This window comes from Microcaecilia unicolor, chromosome 13 (genome assembly GCF_901765095.1).
Source record: "Microcaecilia unicolor chromosome 13, aMicUni1.1, whole genome shotgun sequence".
Taxonomy (NCBI): domain Eukaryota; kingdom Metazoa; phylum Chordata; class Amphibia; order Gymnophiona; family Siphonopidae; genus Microcaecilia; species Microcaecilia unicolor.
Window position 1 is genome coordinate 33,027,039 of NC_044043.1, and position 21,469 is coordinate 33,048,507.

Here is a 21,469-nt window from a genome sequence, read left to right on the forward strand (position 1 = left end):
TAACATATGTACACGGGATGACAAGAAATACCGTACTCTTTGAGATTCTACATGGAATCTTGTTGCTCTTTAGGATTCCAGAATCTTTCTATTCTTTGGAGTTCTACATGGAATGTTGCTACTAATTGGGTTTCTGCCAGGTGAACTGGCTTGGCCAGTGTTTGGAGAACGGGTTACTGGGCTAATGGACTATTGGTCTGACCCAGTATGGCCTGTGGAAGCACCAGTAGCTAAATTTGGTAGTGCCAATCTCGCAAAGCAAAACAAAATAGGGCAGGATCAATGGAATTCCGCAGAGGAGCTCAAGCCAAAATGTATGCCAAATTTATTGTACAAATACAAGAGGCAGTGATCTGCTCACAGATAGACCGTTAAACAGAAAAAAGCAGACCAGCTGATGTGCAGATCAAAGGATTTACTTCCAAGTACCCGACGTGGCCACGTTTCACCTATAAAGCTGTGTCAGGGGTGTACAATGCACTAATAAGGGGTTAAAAGGTTCTTCCCCTTAGCAAATCTGTATCCAAGACAGCAAATAGAGAGAGGAACTGCTGGTCAGCAACTCGTGCTTTTACTCGGTGTCCAGCTACTATTTGCTGTCTTGGATATGGATTTGCTAACTAAGGGGAAGAACCTTTTTTATTAGTGTATTGTACACCCCTGATGCAGCCTTCTGGCGAAACATGGCCAGGCAGGGTACTTGGAAATAAATCCTTTGATCTGCACACCAGCTGATCTGTTTTTTTTTTCCTGTTTGACTGCTAAATTTATTGTCCAACAAAATCGTAAAAGAGCACACAAACTTGTATCAGACTCATCAGACTTGACACCGAATCATGTTTCGGCAATTCAGTGTCCGCCTCAGAAGTCGATATGTCTACTTTACGTCCTTTGGCTTGAGCTCCTCTGTGGAAGTCCATTGGTCCTGCCCTACTTTGTTTTTATCTTCGTAGGGTATTTGCCTTTTTTGACTTCTGTTTAGAGCGCCAATCTTGCAACATACATTTGTATTTGTTGACACTTACATATACAAGTGCTGGATTTAGCAAAACTACACATACAAGTACTTTTTGAGATGGTGCTAGACATTGCTGAGGTAAGCACAACTGTCCCCTCAATCACTGGCGGAGATCCCAGGTCCAAACAAGCAGATAGCTGACACAGAGCAGGCATAAATGCTGATGGAATTTGTTTTATATCTATGTGTATTCCCACTTTAAAAAGGGACATATTTATTTATTATTTATTTATATTTAATCCTGTGCATCACTGAGTATATAAGTTATAGAATTTGAAAATTAAAATAAAACCCAACGAACAATCAATGCATAGCTCCCTAAACTCCCTCCAATCATTACAAGCTGAACACCAGTCATCACCTCTCAACCCCCGCAGCAGACTTTTCTTAAATAGAAACACTCCTAACTAACCCCCATAAGTCCGCTAAGCCCCCTCCCATTTTTAACAGTCTTTGAAACCATAAATACTTCCTTTCACATTGAAAATACAAGGGAACCTGGTTCCATTACAAGGGATTCATATAAGTGAATGTTCATTATCTAGTGCACTGCAAATAGACCAGAGCTAATAAGCCAAGAAGTCCAACTGCGATAACCACAGCTGGTGCACTGGTTCATATGGAGCTCAACAATTCTTCAAATAAGCTACACCATCCTGGTATAAAGCCTTAGGAATCAGACACATCATCTTGAATTGAGATCAGATGGCAATAGGGAACCAGTGCAAGTCTATCAATGATGATGAGAGCTCATTTTAGAATAAATCAATCATGCCGTAGTATTCTGCGCCAAATACAACCAATGCAGAACGATTCCATGAGTGTTTTACAATAATCAAGTCTAGATGTAACACATGCCTACGTTAATGTGACTACTCCCAAATGTAGCGTGACTGCTCTCAAATGATGACAAATCTGAAGCGAACCAAACAAAACCCTGACAACTTTGCAAATATAAATCTCAAAAGATAGGTTCTCATCTAACCACACTCCCAAACTACGAACTTTCTTTTTGTAAGGTAAGCCAGTACTCCTCCATGACCAGATGATCCTGAAGATCCTTACCAGACTCTGCTTTATCTAGGTTTAGAGTTAACTGGATGCCCCTCAACCACACCACGAAACAGCCCCCAAGTATGCATTTTCCTTCTGAATTACAACAGCCTGATCTTGAGCGTACATATTTTCTTGGATCTCCCAATCTATCACCAGAACATGTAAATAGCTGCATTGTAGATTCATGCAACCTTTCTAAAATTACCTCCTTTATGTTGCATTTGAATTTTAGTTTTGTCCTAGCAGTTTTCTTCTGTTCCTTTCGGCCTCCAATTGTTGCCTGACTCTGGACTGGATTGGATTTGGATTTAATTATTGAACTTTCAAAATCTAAGCTCAATGTGAGTTGCAACAAGATTCTGCTGAGCTATGGTATCATGTCATGAGCCTTTTCAGTACCTGTGATATATGTCCCATTTTTTAAACCCCACCACCACCTATTGTGGTAATGGTCCTCAGCCAGAACTGGTCTAACATGGGCATTGAGTCCAGCCAAATAGTGTTACCATTGTCTGATGACTGAGGATCTCTCAGCCCACCAAGCGACTGTGATCATCCCTGACCAGCAGAGTCCTGAACTGGAAATCAAACCCAAGTGTTCCACATGGATGTAATTTCTGAAACCACAGATCTAAATCCAGAAGAATATTAATAAGGACTTGCATAATCTACCTACACTACCTTGAGATAACAATATTATAACTGAAGGGTGGTGAAAGAATATCTTTCTATATTTTATCTCAAGCAACTTAATAGATACATTTCTAATCCCCTGGGTTTCTAGCGGCCTCTGCTGCTCTCACCTCTTCCCAAATGCTTTTGCCCAGGCAGCACAGGAACCACTTGCCAAGCCCAGGGCTAGAAGGTGGTAACACTTCTAAGAACGCCCATGTCTGTCTGGAATGCTCATTCCATGGCACAGAATGCCTCAGGAAGAGGCCATAAATTATGTGCACTTGCATCCTCTCACAGATCCTAGGCTACCTGGTTCAAATAATACTAGGACACCAACAAAATCCTTGGAAGTAATCAGTAGCTAATTAGAGAAAGACTAACAAAATTAAAATAAAATGAAGATAACTTCTAAATAAATAATTTTATAAGCTATACCATATCTATATACAGTCATGACTCGATATAGAAAAGGGGAAGGAATGTGTTAGCAAACAGAGAAAAATCTATACCCTTTGATATTTTTCAGGAAGAGGGGAACACAGGTAATTTAACAATATAACAGTGGTAATGTAACATTTGAGCTAATTGCTTAAACCTTACTGCCCCTAGAGGATGTGGTAAGAATTTGCAATTTGTGATCACTTTGATTAAAAATGGGACACTGCATTGTCAACAAGACTACACCACATGCACATGAGCACACAATAGAAAGCCATAGCCTCTCTGTAGTGCCAAATATTTAAACATACATCAAGCAATAAAACTCAGCCTGTATCAGTTAAAATTACTGGCCTCAATATTCAAAGGGTTTATGCTTCTAACTTTGGGAACTGTGCTTGTAAATTGGCCTCTTTGAAAATTTACTAGAGCCAAGTATATAGCTTTATACTCAAAATTTCACAAAGGGCCTAATATTCAGCCTGCAGCGGTAAGGAGGAGATTCTATATAAGGCGCCTAAAAAATCGGAACTGAAATCAGTGCTAAGCGTATTCTACAACTGGAGCCTAGATTTAGGCACCGGTTAAAGAATACGCTTAGTTTATATTTCAGCGCCTAAATCTACACACATCCATTTACACCAACAAAAACTTAGTATAAATCCCTTTGCGTTGATTTAGGCGCACTAGGTCACATTCTATAACTAGGCTCCTAAATTTTGGAAATGTCCACGAAATGCCTATTTCCCTGCCCATAACCACACCCCCTTTTGCCTGCACACATTAGAAGTTCAGTGCACATCGCTACAGCATACGCTTAGCGAGTTGTGCGAATAAATTCTAATTGGCGCCAATTAATGCTCATTATTGCTGGTTAAGTGCTGTTATCAGCATTCATTAGCTTAAGTTATGCGCATTGTTATAGAATCTATGCTGATTTCAGCACACATCTCTAGGCGTACTATATAGAATCCAGGGGTAAATGGCTTGTTAGCTGCTCACAGCCCAGGGCTAAATTAACTCCAAATATTTAATGCCAGGGCATGTCCGGGATAGTGTGGCAATCCAGTTAGGAGAGCCTCTTTGCTCTTCTATCTTTAATCACTTACTCAGCTGAATGTTGCTGCTGTCTAAGTAGTAGTTCCACCCAAATTCCGCACCCGGACTGCGCCTTACCTAGCCGTGTCACAATGGACAGTTAGAGCCAATTTTTGGTGACACTATCCAGTTACGCACTGCTGAATATCGTTGGCCAGCCAGCTCAGTAGGGTTTAACCGGCAGGAGCCCTTTCAATATTGACTCTTAAACTCTTAAATTTAAGAACATACAAAGTGGGTGGGTGGTAAAAAGGGCAGATTTAGGGTGGGATAAATTATTTAGTAACTTTGCACTGATTTCCAGCACTAGGTTTATAGATTAAGCTCATAAATCTAGGCAGATGAATGGCTAGCCTAAATTAATAAAAACAACTTTTAAGCTTCTAAATTAAGATGAATTTTCAGCTGAATACCTAAGTGCCTAAACTTGGCTGAAAATAGGACACAAATTCAGGAGCCTAACCTAGAAGCATAAATTTAGGAACTCAGTTTGTTTGGAATATTGGGCCCACTATTCCTAAGTCTTTCTTTTTTAGACGTCAACTGCCCTGGATCTTTGGAAAAGGGTGGTAAAGAAATCCAAAGAGCCAGAAACAGCTCCCCTAAGCCCCTGTAGGTAATTATTTTTCAAAATAGTGCCACATATTAGTTCACACAGAATGGGATCTGAGTGGTTCATGTAGTGTGGGATGGTACATGAGACATCACAATCAGCACTGATCAACCAGGTATAGTGAAGAGAAATGGAATCTAGGACTCTTGCTTTGGCTAACTTGGTTGCCAGCTCTGGGGACCTCAGGAGAAATACAGTAGAAGAATAGTATTGATAATTTCGAAACTGTGACTTTAACAGTAGCACCTTCTAATCGATAAGGTTGAGTATTATTGCTCACTACTGTGCATGCACATCTGAAACTGTGCATAGTGAAAGAGGACATGGCTTTCTCTTACAGTTGGCGCTTGAATCAACAGAAACAATGGGAAATTCCTGAAGAGATGAATAGAACAGTGCTGAAACCCTATAATGTTGCTGAGTGGCAATGGCTGCAGTAAGTTGACTTTTTAACACATAAAACTCACACTGTGACGGTAGAAGGGGTCAACTTTTGTAGGGTATTTGTCAAACTGTAAAGGGATCAAAGCAAAAAATGAGTTACTTAGCAATTCTTTGTCAGCTGGCAGTCATAAATGACTCATAGTCACATTGTGTTCCTATTACTTAACAAAGAGACCTAAGCAAAGACATACATGCATCATTAAATGCTGAAACCTAGACCCTGAATCACACTTTAATGACAGAATGACTTTTACTCCATTTTTTTCCTTCCACCGCCTGAGTTTTATGGCATAAATAAAACCCAAGTGTGAAGGTAAGACATAAGATGGCACTTTTAAAGTGACCTTGTAGCTTTTTCTCAAGACAAATGTGGTACAAACAATGAGCCCTATAAATACCTTGGTACTGTACTTGTGATGCCCCTGCACAGTGAAAATCACCTGATAAAGATACTATACAGTCAACCCTCAATTTAACGGACTATTTGGGGGAAAGAGGTGTCTGTTAAATCAAACTGTCCAAAAAATTGCATCAGTGCAAAAACAAAAGTCCATTAATATAAAAATTTACATTTTGAAATGCAATACAGTTTTCATACTAAAACCCACAAATTTTGCCAAGTCTGTCAAATAACTAATGTCAGCACTGTCATTATAATTCATAGCCACTAGCAATTTACACTTAAAACAATGGGGAAGTACTGAACTGTATATAGTTCACAATTCACCTTTGTGTGTTATACTGCTTCATAATTGGTTTATAATGGCAATGTTTTTAACTTTAAGTGGAGTCAGATTTGATTGTCTTATTGATTTGTATTGGTTTAATATGTTTGTTTTAATATTGTACTTTAATATGTCTTACATTATTGTATTCTATTTAACGCTGTACTGATATTATGTAAGTTTGGTTGTAATCCACCTAGAATTGTAAAGATAGCGTAGAATAGAAATTTGGAGAAATAAATAAATAGAGATAGATAGATAAACCCCCTGATATTCAGCCAATGGAGGCAGTGCTTTGGCTACCCATCACCGGTGTTTAACCCGGATATTCAATTCCGGGCCATTTCCGGCAACCGACACTGTCATTGAATAATCGAGTTTTTCAATACCGACTAGTGCATGATCAGTTAAGTTGATATTCAGAACTAATCGGCCATGGCTTAGTGGGCAAAGATAGGTCTGCTTTTTAAGAGGCCTTATTTGCCCGCCAAGCCTGGCTAGTTAAGTTCCAAATATAGGGACTTAACTGGGCACACCCCTGGAACGCCCCCATCATCGCCAGCTTTTATTTATTTATTGGTGTTAACTGGGCATTTTCAACAGCGATAACTGGTTAAATGCTGCTGAAGATGATCAGTTGTCCACCGAGACATGAGTTAACCAGTCTGAAGCCATTCCTGGCCAAGTAACGCTGTCAATATTGGCCAGAAAATATCTAAGTGTTTACAATGAATAAAGAAATGATGAACAAGTTGATGAACTCCTGATCCAAAATCCATTAAATTGAGGTCTGTTAAATCGAAGGTTGACTGTACACAAACAGCTCTACTGCCAGAAGATACCCATTCTTTGAAGAAAAGGGAAACCAAGAAGAAATCCAGTATCTTCGCTAGATTCTGGGAATTCTCATCATTGAAGCAGCAGAGTCACTTACAGACTCATCAACTAGGACAAGAATCTGTTAGGTTGTGGCCCAAAGGTATAAAATGAGCTGCCATTAGATTCAAGGAATAAACAGCATTTTCTCTTTTATCGAAAGAAGTTGTAGGCAAGGTTATTTGTGATGGCATTTGAATGACATGATTCTGTTTTTAAAAGCTGTCTATTGTGTTTTTAGACATTTGAGAGCCCAGTGTGTTGTTTTATTTATTTATTTGTTACATTTGTACCCCACATTTTCCCACCTATTTGGAGGCTCAATGTGGCTTACATGGTACCGGAGAGGTGTTGATAGACTCCGGAGTAAAACAAATACAAATAATGGTTAAGTTGAGGTAGGAAGGGTAGGGACAACATGAAAGAACATGTGGTGGGACCATAAAGAGGATAGCAAGAACAGATGAGATTGTTTGGTGATCAGTACGGACTGTGGTGTTATAGTGTCGCGGAGTTCAGGTATTTAAGTTGGGTCGGTGGGGTAAGCCTTTTGAAACAGGTGGGTTTTTAGTTTTTTCCTGAATTGGAGGTGGTCGTATGTGGTTTTCACGGTTTCTGGTAGTGCGTTCCATAGTTGTGTGCTGATGTAGGAAAAACTGGATGCATAGGTTGATTTGTATTTTAGTCCTTTGCAGTTTGGGTAGTTGAGGTTTAGGTATTGTCATGCTGATGCGGATGTGTTTCTGGTTGGTAGGTCGATCAAGTTTGTCATATATCCCGGTGCTTCACCATAGATGATCTTGTGAACCATAGTGCAGATTTTGAAGGCGATGCGTTCTTTGATTGGTAGCCAATGTAGTTTTCCTCGAAGGGGTGTTGCGCTTTCAAATCGTGTTTTTCCGAAGATGAGCCTTGCCGCCGTGTTTTGAGCGGTTTGAAGTTTCCTTAAGATTTGGGCTTAGTGCACTATATAACACAGGATTTTAGCTTGTGGCAAGCCTAAAATTGTGTCAAGAAAGAAAGTTCGCAGTATTTTCATATTTAGGCCATGTGTTAATTTGCCATTAATGTGCGGGTCAAATGTGCTGTTAATGCAGAAGCACTTAGGGCTAGATTCTGTAGACAGCGACTGAAAAATCCACTCGAAAAAAAAAATTCCGTCTAAAATTTATACAATAGACATAAATTTCTTCACAGTATAGAATACGACGAGTGGCTTGCCGTGCAACTAAATTTGGTCGTGTCCATTTAGGCCACGCTTTACTTGGTGTAAATCTTGATGCCCAAAACACGTGCCTAGTGCAGCCCATTTTTCAGTGCACCTTAGTAAAAGGACCCCTAAATTAGGTGCAGAGCTGGTGTATTCTATAATAATGGGCATAGATTTTAGAAACACCCACATCCCGCCCGTGGCCACACCCCTGTTTCAACTATGCAACTCAGAATTTAGGCATACCACATTATAGAATGCACTTAGCGAGTTATGCATGTAAATCTCAATTAATGCTGATAATTGCTTGTTTCTAACAGATCAAATCCCCCAGTCTCTGGTAACAAGCAATCAAATTCAAAAACTAGAACCAGGACAAATTGCTGAAACATAGGCATAAATCACAAAAACACTGTCCCCACACTATAAGTTATGTGTTTCTTCATACAGTGGTGGAAATAAGTATTTGATCCCTTGCTGATTTTGTAAGTTTGCCCACTGACAAAGACATGAGCAGCCCATAATTGAAGGGTAGGTTATTGGTAACAGTGAGAGATAGCACATCACAAATTAAATCCGGAAAATCACATTGTGGAAAGTATATGAATTTATTTGCATTCTGCAGAGGGAAATAAGTATTTAATCCCTCTGGCAAACAAGACCTAATACTTGGTGGCAAAACCCTTGTTGGCAAGCACAGCGGTCAGACGTCTTCTGTAGTTGATGATGAGGTTTGCACACATGTCAGGAGGAATTTTGGTCCACTCCTCTTTGCAGATCATCTCTAAATCATTAAGAGTTCTGGGCTTTCGCTTGGCAACTCGCAGCTTCAGCTCCCTCCATAAGTTTTCAATGGGATTAAGGTCTGGTGACTGGCTAGGCCACTCCATGACCCTAATGTGCTTCTTCCTGAGCCACTCCTTTGTTGCCTTGGCTGTATGTTTTGGGTCATTGTCGTGCTGGAAGACCCAGCCACGACCCATTTTTAAGGCCCTGGCGGAGGGAAGGAGGTTGTCACTCAGAATTGTACGGTACATGGCCCCATCCATTCTCCCATTGATGCGGTGAAGTAGTCCTGTGCCCTTAGCAGAGAAACACCCCCAAAACATAACATTTCCACCTCCATGCTTGACAGTGGGGACGGTGTTCTTTGGGTCATAGGCAGCATTTCTCTTCCTCCAAACACGGCGAGTTGAGTTCATGCCAAAGAGCTCAATTTTTGTCTCATCTGACCACAGCACCTTCTCCCAATCACTCTCGGCATCATCCAGGTGTTCACTGGCGAACTTCAGACGGGCCGTCACATGTGCCTTCCGGAGCAGGGGGACCTTGCGGGCACTGCAGGATTGCAATCCGTTATGTCGTAATGTGTTACCAATGTTTTCGTGGTGACAGTGGTCCCAGCTGCCTTGAGATCATTGACAAGTTCCCCCCTTGTAGTTGTAGGCTGATTTCTAACCTTCCTCATGATCAAGGATACCCCACGAGGTGAGATTTTGCGTGGAGCCCCAGATCTTTGCCGATTGACAGTCATTTTGTACTTCTTCCATTTTCTTACTATGGCACCAACAGTTGTCTCCTTCTCGCCCAGCGTCTTACTGATGGTTTTGTAGCCCATTCCAGCCTTGTGCAGGTGTATGATCTTGTCCCTGACATCCTTAGACAGCTCCTTGCTCTTGGCCATTTTGTAGAGGTTAGAGTCTGACTGATTCACTGAGTCTGTGGACAGGTGTCTTTCATACAGGTGACCATTGCCGACAGCTGTCTGTCATGCAGGTAACGAGTTGATTTGGAGCATCTACCTGGTCTGTAGGGGCCAGATCTCTTACTGGTTGGTGGGGGATCAAATACTTATTTCCCTCTGCAGAATGCAAATAAATTCATATACTTTCCACAATGTGATTTTCCGGATTTAATTTGTGATGTGCTATCTCTCACTGTTACCAATAACCTACCCTTCAATTATGGGCTGCTCATGTCTTTGTCAGTGGGCAAACTTACAAAATCAGCAAGGGATCAAATACTTATTTCCACCACTGTATATGCAAATATTCATATATGAGTGTTGTGTAACCAAATACTTCAAATATCTTCTTATATTCAGTGGTAGCTTTATAATATTGAAGAGTGCCCTCAGACAAATATCCACTTTTTCAGGCAATATATTGTTATGCCACGTGGTATAGCACTTCTTTCATTGGGCAACTCTTGTGTTGTTTTTTTTTTTAAAACGTGCTATTGCCTATGTGATAAGTGCTACTAATACACTAATTAAATCAAAACGTGAACTTATCTTTTAAAAGTGATATCGACCAAAGAGCTTCACTACTTCTCAGGTCACAATTTTCGACCCATCAGCTGCCCAATGAAAGAAGTGCTATACCACTTGGCATAACAATATATTGCCTGAAAAAGTGGATATTTGTCTGAGGGCACTCTTCAAAATTATAAAGCTACCACTGAATATAAGAAGATATTTGAAGTATTTGGTTACACAACACTCATATATGAATATTTGCATATATGAAGGAACACCTATAACTTATAGTGTAGGGACAGTGTTTTTGTGATTTATGCCTATGTTTCAGCAATTTGTCCTGGTTCTAGTTTTTCATAATTGCTTGTTAACATCCAATTAACAGCGCTGATTAGCTAGTTAAACAACTACGTTATCCATATTGTTATAGAATACACTTCGGTTTCTGTGTGAATTTTCAGGCGCCATATATACAACCCAGGGGTTTGTGCCTTCTATTTAGGAGGTGATAAGTGACCTCATGTTAAATAAGGATTGGGGGGGGGGGGGGGGGGGGATGAAGGGTGGTTGGGAGGATGCAATAAAACAAAAATTACTTGATACCAGTCCTGTGGCTATTGTTGTTATTTGGCTGAATCAATAAAGATACATTTTTTTTTTTTAAAGTGGCCTCATGTTAACTCTGTTTTAACCACTTACCCCCAGATTCTATAAATGGCGCACAAATTTCTACGTGCAAAATTGTGTGGTATTCTGAGATGTGCACGTAACTAAATTAGCTAATGAGCCAATCAGCACCAATAATTGGGTGCTATCAATTACTGGCGTTAATTGCCAATCATTTGAATTTGTGCGCACAACATGCTAAGCAGTATTTTATGCAGATCTGCGCACAAATATTAGAGCACGTAACTCAAAAGGGGGCATGGCCTTGGGAGGGGCATGGGCAGGTAATACTGGGAGATCTGGGCCTACATTATTTGCCAGGATTTACACCAGGTTTCAGTTGGTGCAAAGCCTCGCGCCTAAAGTTTGGCGTGGAAATTGGCTCTATAAACGGCGCCCAACTCAGAGCACCATTTACTGAATACAATTTTGAGCGCCATTTATGGAATCTCTCCCTTAGTGCATGGTAAGTTGTAACACACTGGCTGGCTAATGCTTCCATGCCACATCCCCAACAGCAAAATTCAGTACTGCACGGTTTAACAAGGTGAAACAGGCTATCAGATGACTGAATTAAGGGAACAGTCGCATGATAGCCTGTTTCTACATGTTAACCACACATCAGATGCATTATACACTTTAGTATAAGGGTCCCTTGACTTTATGTTATTATGTTTTTATTGTAGTTGTGATCTTTTTGTTATTGATGTATGAATTTATTTAATATGCATATTAGACAACCAACTAGAAAGGTAAATATGATAAATGAATGAAAAGGAAATAAAATAAAATAGAAAGCACTGTTAGGTGGCAAGTTTACAAAGGATTTCTTTGAGAAAAACAACATATTATGTGCAGCACTAGGGGCTTATAACCTTGCCTGGGGATAGTGTGTATGAATTGGTCACTGCCAAACACATACGTTTTGCAAGGAATGTGCACAAGCGTTCCTGGGTGAAGGGGTGGGGGCAGAGGCTGAGTTCTCAGGTACATGGGTATGGTATAAAATCAACATGTATCTGCAGAAACCTAGGACAAAACTTTTGCATCTTGCCTCTGCCTACTTTCCAAGGTGCTATTTTAGAAAAAGCACACAGGGGTATTATCTTGCCTTAATAAAACAGGTGCAACAGCCGACACATCCCTGCTATAAAACTCTCTTCTTGCACATAGCCCTTATATGCAAGATAAGCCCCTTGCCCACCCACCACATGTACTGGTTTTCTTATATAGATCAGTTTATAGCTCTACAATCAATTCTTTTCCACCTTTAGCCAATTAACGTAGAACACAGAAAATAACAGCAGATAAACCATACAGCCTATCCAGTCTGGCCATCCACACCAACTATGAAGCTGTACAATCCCTTCCTCTCCTTTAGAAATCCTCTATGCTTGTCTCTTACTTTCTTGTATTCCGTCACTGTCATTGTCTCCACCACCTCCAACACCCTTTCTATAAAGAAATATTTTCTTTGATTACTCCTGAGTTTACTCACTTTCATGTTTCCTCCTATGACGCCCTCATTCTTCCATTCCAATGAAAAAGCCTATGTATGTATATCTTGAACTTATTTAAATACCTCTGTCAGTCTCTCTTGTTCTGCCTCTCCTCCAGGGTTTAGATCTTTAAGTTTGTCTCCATGCTTTATGATGAAGACCATAGACTATTTTATTAGACACCCTTTGGACTTGCTTCATGCAGAGGAAACCACTGATTACAACTGATAATTTACTTTGTGAGCATTTATAAAAAAAAAAGACTCCTATCCTTTGTTCTCTCGCATCTAGTATATTGCATCAAACTGTTTTACAGCAGCTGTAAATTTTAATCAGTCAATTCTCTCAGTTTAGTATTACTCAAATCTCCTTCTCACCCCAATGGCTTTTCTTCAATAGACTCTTACAATGCCTCTTCCTCACTGCGTTCTTCAGTTCATGCTCCCTTTTCTTCCGCTAACCCAGTCCCTCACCTACAGCACATCTGGTTTAATTCTACCAATCATAGGCTCACTGTTTAAACTGAAACTTCTAAGAGCTTCACAGACAGCTGCTAGATTAATTGGGGGCTTGAGATATAGGCAGTGCATTTTTTTCTAGTGGAAAAAGGTGCCGGTACTCAAATGCCAGGCCACCTTTCAGGGGTGGGGTGATTACTGACAAAAAACAAGATGAAACAATAACATTTTAGAGCCTAAGCCCTTGTCACTGAATTAATTGTTGCAATAACCCCATTTCTGTGACCCGGACATAGGAAAAAAAAAGTGAGGGTTCAAAGTACGCCAACCACACAAGCACACAAAAAAAGAACAAATGGGCATTCAGGAGCAGGACAAGGAGAGGTTCTTTATTAGAAAAACCAGACACGTGCCATGTTTCGGTGACAAATCGCCTGCATCAGGGGTCTGCAGATGTAGAAAATTAAAAACTGTATCTTTCTTTACCACAGAATGGACAGCTTATCAAGAGTTCAATATGAGAAAACTGGCCAGAGTCAAAAGAGCGATGTGTGAGTTTTCTCTTATGCTTTGTGCTTTTTTTTGTGTGCTTGCTACCTGGACATGGCAGCTAAAGGAATTTAGGTAAACTCTTGAGTTAGAAATATTATGTTGCAATAGAAGAGAGAGCTCAGTTTTCAGGATATCTGGCTAAATCCTTTCGAATATCAGACCCCATAGGTCTTCCAGAGGTCAATTCTCAAAACCAAATAAGTGAGTCCACTGAAAATCTCCCACCTCTGCTTAGGATTGTATTTACCGGTAGATGGGATGGGGAAGAAAAAAACAGCATGCTTGAATTGCATTTTCAAATGCACATTATAACATAGTAAAAGATGGCAGATAAAGACCTGAACGGTCCATCCAGTCTGCCCAACAGTCACACTCATTATCAATTCCTGATGAAACCAACAATAAACGTGCTATTTTACCTCCAGTTGTCCAGCTGCACAAAGAGCAGGTGTATAGTATAGCTCCCTTTGGACATGTTGACCATTTGCTAGCTAACTTTTCAAAACGTAACCACCCAGAAAGCTACTCTTTAATGATTTACTTGATAGACTGCCTTCTGCAACTAGGTGAGCCACTGAAAACTGACCCTATAAACACACAGAACTCCAAAATGGCTGCCAAGACAAGAGAGGCCACTTTCTTTAAATGCTATCCTATTGCAGCATGGGATGCGTGTCATGTTCTACTACCTGCTTGTGCCAAAAATATTAGCTGTACAGTGTAAGGTCTTGTATTCCTTTAAAGATTATGAAAACAAGAGAGGCAGGTGGCGTTTTTACTCAGCATCTTTGCATGACTTTGTTTTTTCCCCAGAGTTTTTCATTACTACTGGTGTGACTTTTAACTGTTTATTAGAATCGTTAGTCTTTTTAAAGACTCAATCCTCTTCATTTCCCTTTCACTGTCTTCCTTTTAGTCACTACCATATACAGACTCCTGATGCAGGCACTATGCCGAAACATGGTGACATGTCGAGTCCATTTTTAGTATTGATTAAAGACCTTATTTATCCATTATGTCTCCTTGGATTTTTTGGAAGAGTCCTGTTGATCACGCTATTTCTTTGCTTCTACATTGTCCTATCTGTAGCGGATCTCATTTCTCCACCTCGGCGGTTGTTCTACCTTATACACCAACCCATTTATTGAAAAATCAGCTAGCCCCCTTCATCAGATGTGTGACTCAATAAATCGGTTAGTCTACAAATTGCTACCTGTCTCTGTCATTTTGGTTACACCAGACTAACATTTAAAGATGATATTTCAATAAAGAATAGAGTTGTGCTCTACTTATCCTCACATTTCTGCCTGGGGTACGCACCATGGGCGGTGCTGGCGTTGGCATGATGGCCGTGGGTGGGATCGTGTGCGGGAAAGGCGTGAAGGTGTGCTGGTGCGTATGCTGGTGCGTGTGCTGATGCTGATGCTGGTGTTGGTGTTGGTGCTGGTGGAACTCTGTCCTCAGGTAGGGAGGTGGACCCAGCGAGGCCCCACGATCTGCGCTCTGTGAGGCCAGAAAGCGAGTGTTCAGTTCCTGACGCAGAAGATCTTGCTCTGAAAGAAAGAAGAGAAGAAAGGTTTAAGAACCATAGCCACTTATAGTGAAAAGCTAATCTTTCCTCAATAAGGATGCATTTAAGAGAAAACTACCATCAAGGGAAAAATCGAACCTCTGTAGTTTAATCACACCATAAAGATTCATTTTCCTGTACTATCAGCTGGATTTCAGCCCAAAGAAATAATTTTTTTCTTGTTAAAGCAATACAAACAACAATATTTTTAGCTTATTTTCCAAACAGAACAAGGTTTGTGTGTGTTTGGTGGATTATTCATACCAAACCTTTAAGACATGTCAAACGATCCTAGAGGATTCTGAAAACACTATTTTGGGGATCCACTCACATGTTCAAATATGTGTGTATTCCCAGCAACAGGTTCCATTTTTTTTCTTCCCTTCTTTTCTGTTTAAGGAAACATGACCCTTAAGAAGCAATAATGTGAGACTACCACTAGGGGCGCTATTTTAGAGACACCGCAGGCAGGGCAGGAGCAAATAGGGATCACTCCTCACCAAAGACCACTAGACTACCAGGAACTGTGTTTGTAGGTCCAAGAGGATGGTGGGGGGGCCCTTTGGAGGGGATGTCATAGGGGTAGGGAGGGGGGAATGGCACCAGCCATGGCTTTGGGGGCTGATGCCCCTGACATGGTAAAATAACCCTAGCTTGTGGCTGGGGCTATTTTACTGTCATTTTATACTCAGAATGTGACTCAAGGTGTACAACCGGTCCACACAGCAATTTGCATTCTGATCTTTACAAAGTAATGAGCTGCTTAACATGCATTTGTACGTTTTGCATCTCATTGCTATGTAACCTGTGGTGACCTAAATATCACTGCGGTAGGGCGAAGAAGCTGCGTTAGAGCTGTAAGTTAGATTAAGGAGCAAATAATACAATGTAAGGAACTGGCGCAACTTGAAAACTCCTCACCCCACCCTACGTTTTGTAGACTATTTGCAAATACTAAGAAACTTTAGAAGGCAAACATTTTAAAAATGCAGTAAACAATCTTGAGGTGAAAAGTAGTGAAATATTAGGTAGTACTGGGAGACCTGGTTGAAGTTCTGAGAAAATCCAGAGACAACACCACAATGTTTCACAATTACAACAATGTTTCTTTAATGATTAATTGCCCCTATAATAATAAACATATTACCACAGCCTCATTAAGGACTAGAGTCAGAAAATGGCACCCAAATTTGGGCACCAAAAAAAATTTGCACCAAGCGCAATTCTATAAACAATACTCTGAGTTGCGTGTCATTCATAGAATAGCACTTAAGAGTTGATTTTGAGGATTTACACCAACTGAAACCTGGTGCAAATCCTGATGAGTAAGTGAGGTGCAGATCCCCGGTATTCAGTAATACTGTGCACGTCTTTAGTGAACGTCCCGACCCGCCTATTCACCTCTCGTGGACACGCCCCCCTTTGAGCTGCACGTTAAAAAATTTGCTCGTGAATATTTACAGCCTAGCGCTTAGCAAGATGTGCGTGCAAATCCTAATTAACTGCAATAGCTGGTTGTTAGCACCCAATTATTGCTTCTTATTCAATTAAGTGGCGCTTAGTTTGGGGAAGGGCGTAGCCAGACTTCGGCGGGAGGGGGTCCAGAGCCTGAGGTGAGGGGGCACATTTTAGCCCCCCCCCGGCACCGCCGACCCCCCCCCCCCATCACCAACTTTGACACCCCCCCCCTTGCCGACGACCCTCTAGACTCCCCCTCCTACCAACAACATTCCCCTGCCATTGCCTACCTTTGCTTGCGGGGGACCCCCAACCCCCCACCAGCCGAGGTCCTCTTCTTCCTTCGTTCTGTTTCTGAGTCTGATGTCCTCAGACTCAGAACAAAGAAGAGGATCTCGGCTGGCGGGGGTTGGGGTCCCCCGCCAGCAAAGACAGCGACAGCGGGTTGGCGGCGGGAGGGGGGTTGAGAGGGTCGTCAGCAGGGGGGGGTCCAGGGCCAAATCTACGGGGGCCCAGGCCCCCGTGGCCCCACATAGCTACGCCCCTGGTTTGGGGCACCATACATAGAATCCAGAGGTAAAGGCATTAAGAGAGGAGCAATACAATGTCAATAAACAGAAAGACTTAGGCAGGTAACTTCAGACATTACCCAGATAAGTTCTTAGTTTTGAAAATTCTGGACTGATCAATGTTATCCAAATAAAGCCAGTTTTCAAGGGACTTACCTAAAGGTTACCCAGATAGTGCTAATATTTAGCCCCTATTAATTTACTGGGGATTTAGCTCAGGCCTTTTCAAAAGTCCAGTTGATATCACAGCTGCAGGTATGGCAGGCCTAAGACAGGCAACTGAGAATACACAAATATATTTTTGCCATTACACCTTACCAAACATATCCAGATAGCATTAACCAAGTAATCACAATTGAATAGCAATCCCTTTGAGACCACTTGGTACCTTTTTGTAGTATTGATGGGTTTTCAGTAGCTGTTTATTTGTAGTGTAAGAACGACATCATAACTCTGCTAATAACAGAGAAACCTCTAGCTGGTCAACAAAACATGGCCAAACAAGTTCATTGGCTCAAGAATGTATGTTTGGTATCTTAGTGGCTCTTTTACTAAGTTGTGGCAAAAAGTGGCCTACGGCAGTGCGAGCATGTCTTTTGGGTGCACGCCGGGCCAGTTTTTACCACGTCCTGGACAAAGGGCCTTTATTTAAGGGGCCGGAAAATGGACGTGCAGCAAAATAAAAACTAGTGCGCGTCCATTATTGGCCTGACACCTTATCGCCACCCATTGACTTAGCAGTAAGATCTCACATGCTACCCGAATGGTAGGCATACAGCACGCACCCACTGCCGTTTGCCGCTGGGTAAGTGCCACGTGGCAGAAAATGGAAAATACTTTCTATCGCGTGTTTTCGGCGTGCGTCAAATTCAGAATTACCCCCCCCCAGGGCATGTGGTAGCTGGGCGGTAATGCTGATTTGGTGTACGCTGGACACGTGTAGGCCCTTACACACCTCTGTAAAAGGGTCCCTTAGAAAAGCCAGTTGGTTACTTCCTTTCTCAAATCTGTCTGACAGTTTTCAGCTGGGCAAGCTAATGAACACCTGATATTGCCACACTCCTACCTGAGTAAGTGCTGTTGCCTGGATGCCCCGGAACCTGCAGTGTCCCTGAAGTCAGTGGAGGTGGAGGAGGTAAAGCAGCAGGAGGGGCAAACATATTGGGGTGATGCGGGTTTGCAGGAGGTGGGAGGGTGGGTGTAAAGCTATGCAACGGACTGTGGCTGGGCAAGGAGATGGGGAATGGCGAAGGCGAGGGATGATGGGATGGGTGCTGGGAGGGCCCCTGACTTTTGCCAGGAGTACTGCTTCTGCTGCTACTGTTTAAGAAAAAGAAAAGGAAATGCTTAGATACAGTGATATGCTTCTTCCTTGTCATTAGACTACTGCAATTATCATGCTTCTGTGTTCTTGATCATACACCTATATCTAGACCATATTTCATTTCAACTTTAAAACCTGTAGCTTAGATGACAATTTCTAATACATTCCTTCTGAAAAAGAACAAACCTCAGATGGGCAGTTTTCATTGAGAAAACAAAAGAGGAGGAGCCACAGCAAGAAGTGGTAATTCCAAGTGCTAATTAGCACATTATTATGTATAGTTGCTTTTCAGTCACCAACATTATCAGCTTCTAAATAGGGCTTTGTTTTGATTAAAATTTTAATCACGATTAATCGTGTGATTAGAGGTACAGTATTATTTTTTCCCCTACTGCAGCTCATTCTGAGTCGGGCCATGGTTTGTGTTAAACTTTGTCCATGATATCTGGATTAGGCTCCCCATCCCTGAAGAAAGTGCCTGTGTGCTTGTAAAATCAGATCTAAGGTTAGAAATTTTCTGAAGCAGTGTTTCTTAACCCTTTTTTGGTTCCTGCACCTCTTTAACTGATCAGTAAAGCCCTTGAACCCCTTTCCTAAACCACTTGTTCACTAGTGACTACTGACACAACATTAGAGCCCAGCTGAACCCAGGATCTTTGGTTTCTGCCAAAAACAAATCTGCGAACGAAATTGGCCACTCGGGTTTGGCAGAAACCAAAACCATAAACGAAATTCCTCTCCCCACACCCGACCAAAATGGTCCCCCTCCCAAGTTGACCCCCTCCCCAGCAGCGACCCCCCTCTCTCTCTCTGCCCTTCTCCCCTGCGATCACTTTCCCCCCTCTTCCCCCCCCCCAATGTCCTCCCCATCCCCAGGCCTGCCTTGTTGTTGCACCATCACAATGGCTGCCGAAACTGTCATGGGAGGTCCCAGCAGCCATTTTGCGATTGGAACCAGTAGGGGGCAGGAACTAGTAGGGTTTGTTCCATCCCCCGAAAAAGTCACTAGACCACTAGGCCTGTGCTCGTATAGTTAGGACAGATATTTATATAGCTCTACATGCCTGGATAGTTATGTGGCACAAACACTGAATATTACCAGTGTGAATGGAACTCGTGGCTCCTCCCCAATTCTATGGCACTCAGAGCACTGTCTGGTTAGATGACTCTGAATATTGGCTTCTAGTCCAACCAGCATGAAATTGCTTTAAATATCAACCTCTAAGAAGTTAAAGCTTGTTTTCTACCATAATAGCAAATTAGCAGAAAGATACTCAGGGTAAGCTAATAAGGCTGGGAAACAATGTATAAATATATTCTTTATGCTGACAACAAGGGCTTCAGATAAATGGAAAGTGAGTTACTGACCTTAAGCTGTTGATGCTTACACTGCTGCTGTTATATGTGGACAATGGTTGAGGCAGGCTCTGGGATGGAGGAAGAGGCTGTACAGGTGGCAGATTTGGATGGACCGGCTGAGCTGGGGACTGTGTCCTTGGCTGCAGTTGCGCTGGAGGCAGTGATGGCCGGGTTTCAGGCTCAACAACAAGTGCCTGAGATGGCTTGGAAGCTGTAGGCTGTGGTTGGCTAGGAAATTCCGTGTGCTGGACTAGAATAGGACTGGGTGAAGGCAGAGGGAGCCGAGGCTCCAACTCCGGTTTGACCAAAGTCAGAGCCTGAGGGCAGAGGTCCTTAGGCACCAAAGGCTCAAGTACGATGTCCTTGTTGCTGTCTTGGCTCTTCTCTTGACTCCTTTCTAACCCAGAGATTTTTGGAACAATCGGACCTCTTGCATCTTTGCTGTCATTTGTGGTTAGGGCGCCAATCGCCAACTCTGTATCTGAAGGAAGAGACAAAACAATGAAGCATGCAATACAGCAGCAAATGATGCCTGGGATGCCCATTTAGTTTTCCCAATTCACGTCCTATTCAATACAATAGATTTCAGTTCACTCTAGCTTTTCTTAATAATATAAGTAGATGATGATCATTGTGGCTGTCCAGGTCGTCTTGCATCCAAGTAGGTGGAACTGACATTTCAGCCATCGAGCTGCAGCTGAAATGTCAGTTTCACATACCTGGACACAGCATGATCCTGGACAGCCACGATGATCATTATTTGCTTATGTCACCAGCCACAGAAGCCTAACAGAACATATGTAAATGATCAGAATACAAGTCCAAAATGGCCCTTCCTGTTTGCTCAGTTGAGGTTCTTCCACATGATGGAAGAGCAGAACAGAAATTCCCATAAACAAATCAATACCCAACTTGTTCTTCTCAACCCTATTCCTATCCCTGCCTTTGAAAGCCATTCCAGAATCTGAACTAGTAGGCCACTTCAGGCTTTATCATCTTCCTCTATCTTGAAAGATTAACACTAAATCCAACACCCAGATATACTGCCATGTTTCAGAGGCTATAACTACCAAAAAATAAATCCCAAGGGAGAGACGAACCATATGCATCTAAAATTTCAAAAACAGTCAATCCCAATATAAAGAAAATATAGAGATGTCTAGAGAATAACACAGTCCTGTGGCACTTATTGTCTTTATTGAAAAAGGGACCAAAGGAGAATTCACTATAGGCTGTTCCCACAGCCGAGCTTAAATTTCAGTGAGTTAAGCCGAAAAACACTTGAAAGCTCTATACATTATTTATACTCCTCATTTTGGTCGTTTGGGGCAGACAGTGAAAAAGCGAGGAGAAGTTTAGATAAGTTCCCTCCTTTCTGCTCTTTGACTTTCTGGTGCTTTTTTGTACTGCATATTTTGCATGGACATATGATTAGTTTTTTTTCAGTCAACGGATTTGGGGAAAAGGGTGTATACGGATTTCTATTGAAGTTTTTCATAGTCCTGTTTGGATATATAACATATCAGGGGCGTAGCTAGGTGGGGCCATGGGGCATGGGCCCCTGTAGATTTAACCCTCGCCCCCCTGCTTTCACCCCCCTGCCG

The 21,469-nt window shown here is 41.9% G+C and overlaps 1 protein-coding gene across 5 annotated transcripts in view; it reads right to left on the reverse strand.

Moving 5' to 3' along the window:
- Positions 1-21,469, reverse strand: part of AUTS2 (activator of transcription and developmental regulator AUTS2) — a 1,384,488-nt gene that overhangs the window by 45,673 nt on the left and 1,317,346 nt on the right. For 2 of the 5 annotated variants that reach the window (XM_030186240.1, XM_030186245.1), the window contains 4 exons: positions 19,875-20,346; positions 18,249-18,502; positions 14,885-15,138; positions 5,366-5,410 (listed from right to left, as the gene is read on the reverse strand). In XM_030186240.1, the coding sequence (XP_030042100.1) occupies positions 5,366-5,410; positions 14,885-15,138; positions 18,249-18,502; positions 19,875-20,346 (1,025 nt within the window). The remainder of the gene's footprint in view (positions 1-5,365; positions 5,411-14,884; positions 15,139-18,248; positions 18,503-19,874; positions 20,347-21,469) is intronic. The other 3 variants (XM_030186241.1, XM_030186244.1, XM_030186242.1) reach the window with 3 other exon arrangements.